Source organism: Mesocricetus auratus, unplaced genomic scaffold, assembly GCF_017639785.1.
Source record: "Mesocricetus auratus isolate SY011 unplaced genomic scaffold, BCM_Maur_2.0 contig_11932_pilon_subseq_140924:168017_obj, whole genome shotgun sequence".
Classification (NCBI taxonomy): domain Eukaryota; kingdom Metazoa; phylum Chordata; class Mammalia; order Rodentia; family Cricetidae; genus Mesocricetus; species Mesocricetus auratus.
This window is the reverse complement of record NW_024432326.1, coordinates 6,529-10,551: the sequence shown is the minus strand read 5'-3', so window position 1 is coordinate 10,551 and position 4,023 is coordinate 6,529. Positions and strand designations below refer to the sequence as shown.

The 4,023-nt window shown below is 37.1% G+C and overlaps 1 protein-coding gene across 1 annotated transcript; it reads right to left on the bottom strand.

Moving 5' to 3' along the window:
• Positions 1-1,443: 1,443 nt before the first annotated feature.
• LOC121138329 (zinc finger protein 781-like) lies at positions 1,444-3,680 on the bottom strand. Its single transcript, XM_040741054.1, has 2 exons — positions 3,599-3,680; positions 1,444-3,245 (listed from the first exon to the last, which is right to left on the bottom strand). Exon 2 carries the CDS (start codon positions 2,550-2,552, stop codon positions 1,965-1,967), a length of 588 nt encoding a protein of 195 aa, XP_040596988.1. The 5' UTR covers positions 2,553-3,245; positions 3,599-3,680; the 3' UTR covers positions 1,444-1,964.
• Positions 3,681-4,023: the final 343 nt, after the last annotated feature.

The following is a 4,023-nucleotide window of genomic DNA, read 5'->3' as shown; positions in this document are numbered from 1 at the left end:
GGTGAGTAAAGGCCATTAATGTTGAGGGATATTAATGACCCTTGATTTCTCATCCTTCTTCGATTTGTAATGGTTGTTGGTGGTGGAATTATATGTGGAATTTCACCCCTTTGTTCTTTTGTCTGTTAGTAGAGAGGGATTCTCTAATGCCTATGTTTTTCTGGTTATAGTTAACTTCCTTGGGTTGGAGTTTTCCTTCCAAAATTTTCTGTAGGGCTGGGTTAGTTGACACGTATTGCTTGAATCTAGTTTTGTCATGGAATATCTTGTTTCTCCATCTATAATTATTGAGAGATTTTCCGGGTATAGTAGGCTGGGTCGGCATCCATGGTCCCTTACTGTTGGTAGAATATCTATCCAGGACCTTCTGGCTTTCAGGGTTTCCCTGGAGAACTCAGGTGTAATTCTGATATGTCTGCCTTTAGATGTTACTTGGCCTTTCTCCTTAGCTGCTCTTAATATTCTTTCTTTATTCTGTATATTTGGGGTCTTGATTATTATGTGGCAAGGGGACTTTTTGTGGTCCACTCTATTTAGTGTTCTGTAAGCTTCTAGTACCTACATTGGCATGTCTTTCTTAAGGTTGGGAAAGTTTTCTTCTATGACTTGTTGAATATGTTTTCTGCCCCTTTGAGGTGGTTTTCTTCTCCTTCTTCTATACCTATTATTCTTATGTTTGGTCTGTTCATGGTGTCACATATTTCCTGGATGTTTTGTGTTAAGGATTTGTTGGACTTAAGGTTTTATTTGGTTGATGAATCTATTTCTCCTAGTGTATCTTCAACACTTGAGATTCTCTCTTCCATCTCTTGTATTCTGTTGGTAATGATTGTATCAGTAGTACCTGACCATTTGCCCAGGTTTTCTATTTCCTGCCTTTCTTCAGATTGTGTTTTTTATTGTCTCTATTTCAGTTTTCAACTCTTACAGTGTTTGCATTGTTTCTTGTAATTTTCGGTTTATCTTTTCATCCATTTGTTCCCTTTTATGAATTTTTTGGTTTGTTCTTCCTTCCATTTCTAAGCAAGAACATTTGTAATACATCCATATTACAATATTTCTATCTTCACTTTGCTCACTAAAATGTATGGCCTCTTTTCCTTCTTAGAGTTGTTTCATTAATATATGTACATGTATCTACATAAATATTCCTAAATAAAACTTGAACAATCCATACAATTTAATATGCATATATATTTTAAGACTTTCCATTTGGTACTGGACAATAAATTGCTATGTGCTTCCCTGATAAAGACTGTGTTTGTATATGGTGGTGGCACGCACATTGGATTCACAATATACCTCTAACTGAATTAAACCTGGATGGCTAAAACATGTGTCTAGATTATTCTTACTGGCATTATCAGTCTTTGGACAGCTGACATGAATGATGATCTTCAAGCAAAAAAGAGACACCCCCCATAAAAAAATATAAAAATTGACTAAAGATTTTACTATTTTTATTGTCAAGAAAGAGAGGGAATATATTTGAAGTTAAAAAAAGAGGCAATATATATGTGTAACCTCAAATACTATCAGAGCTTTAATGTATATATTTAATATTGTATAAACATCATATTACATTAACAGCAGCATCACATTTCACTAAATTAAAATCTGGAATCCTTATGAGTTTGCATGGTTCTTTAAAATAAGATCCGGATATCAGGTCAGAAAAAGCTAGTGCTTAAGTCATTTCTAGTGAGAATAAATATCTCTGCATCACCATATCATAAATAGCTCATTTTCCAATAAACATTTTATGACTACAAAATCTCTATCTGTATAGAATGATTCTAACTTTGTAAAAGATGTAGAGCTTCCTATAGAGGACTCCAGAGTACTGAATAATATATGAAGATTTATACTGAATATTTTCAAAATGGGTAAGACACTTGTTTGTGTCTGATAACTCATACAGCGAATTACTGAGATATTCTAATAACATTAACAAAACTGGTCCATTATATGGAATTTCTGATTGTGTATAATACTTGACCATCTGGTGAATGATTTCTGACATTCTTGGAATTTCTAAGATTTGTCATGAGAATGGATTCTGTGATGAGTGTGAAGGCTTGAGTGTCTAGCAAAGGACTTGCCACACTCTTCACATATGTATGGTTTTTCACCAGTATGGATTCTGAGGTGACATTGAAGATGTGAATGACGGGTAAAGCACTTGCCACACTCTGCACATCTGTAAGGTTTTTCACCAGTATGGATTCTGTGGTGACGATGAAGATTTGAATGATGGGTAAAGCACTTGCCACATTCTTCACATCTGTAAGGTTTGTCACCAGTATGGATTCTGTGGTGACGATGAAGATTTGAGAGGCACGTAAAAGATTTGCCACATTCTTTACAACTGTAAGGTTTATCACCAGTATGGATTCTGTAGTGAACTTGAAGATGTGAACGACGGGTAAAGCACTTGCCACATTCTTCACAACTATAAGGTTTGTCACCAGTATGAACTCTGTGGTGACTTTGAAGATTTGAGAGTTGTGTAAAAGATTTGCCACATTCCTTACAACCGTAAAGTTTTTCATCAGTATGTATTCTGTAGTGAACAGGAAGAGATGTGTGATAGGTAAAGAAATTTCCACATTCTTTATATCTGGAAGGTTGGTCTGGAGTGTGCATTCTCTGCTGAACTTGAAGACTTGAGATCTGCAAAAAGGAGTTGCCACATTCTTCTAATGTGTAAAGTTTGTCACCAGTAGGAATGCTGGGCTGAGCTTGAAGGGTTGAGTAACAGGTAAAGGACTTGCCACATTCTTTCCTTCTCTTAGGTTTCTTTCCTGTCTTGATTTTATGGTGTCTCCTAAAGTGTGAGTAGTTATGGAGACATTTTTCACATCCTTCACATGTGTAGGACTTCCATACAATATGAGTTATTCCATGTGTAATGAAATTTGAGGTGCACCTGAAATATATTTTACAATTACCATTGTGGTTGGGGGTCATCAAAGGATGGATTTGGTGGCAGGTGCTATGAAGAGAAAACTCTATAAAGGCCTTGTCACTTTTGTTCCAATTCCATGCTTTCTCTCCCCAATGGATTTTATGGTGGTTTGTGAAGGGTGACCATTCACAGCAGCACTTCCCCCATTCCTTATAGTTGAACTGTTCCTCTTCAGTATGAACTCTGTTATGTCTGGTGATGTGTGTAGAACTCCTGAGGCATTTTTCATATAAATTATATTCACATGGTTTATCTCCAGCATAGAGTATAAGATAGCCTAGATGTTTTAAAAGGGAGAAAGATTATTATATATTTTATATATCTGGACCTCTCTTCCATGTCCCTTCAATGATTTTGAATAGAATTTTACATGGATAGTAGAATCCATTTTGTTCTTGACTAAGGCTATAGGAAATATTTCTAGGAATACACTTTCTGAAATAAACATTTGAGCATCCATCAAAAGTTCAGTTATGGTAATAGATTTTATGAAGTTTCTCTTGTTTTGGTCAGGCACATGAATAAAAAATGCTTTTGTTCTAAACAAAAGTCTCTTTATAGCGATTGTTATTGAAATAACTCTCAGGAGAAACTGTATTCGTTGATTGTAAGTCCTGTATAAAGACATACCCTGGCTCTCCATGATCTCCTGGACTTGGAACTGCAACTTGGCCACACGAAGGGTCCCCTGAAAACTGAGCGACCAGGAGTCAACTAAGAGAGCCTGCCTACTCCCACTCCCATTCAGGGCAGAGAGTAGAGACCAGAGGTGATCTACAGGCCCCCACACTGGTGGCAAATTCCTTTTGCTTGCACTCTCTCGGATCTCCTGTACTGGGGAATGCAACCTCAGAGGACCTAGTGACAAACATCCTACTAAGAGAGCCAGACTACTCCCACCCACACTCAGATCAGAGGGCAAAAGTCAGAGTAGGGAAAGCAGAGCTCTCCACCAATAGGAGAGAGAGTGCCTCAGACAAATATACACCCACTGTAACATCCTTCAGTGAATTGAACCTGCTTAAGCCAACCAGAAGAGAACCTTGGACCCATAC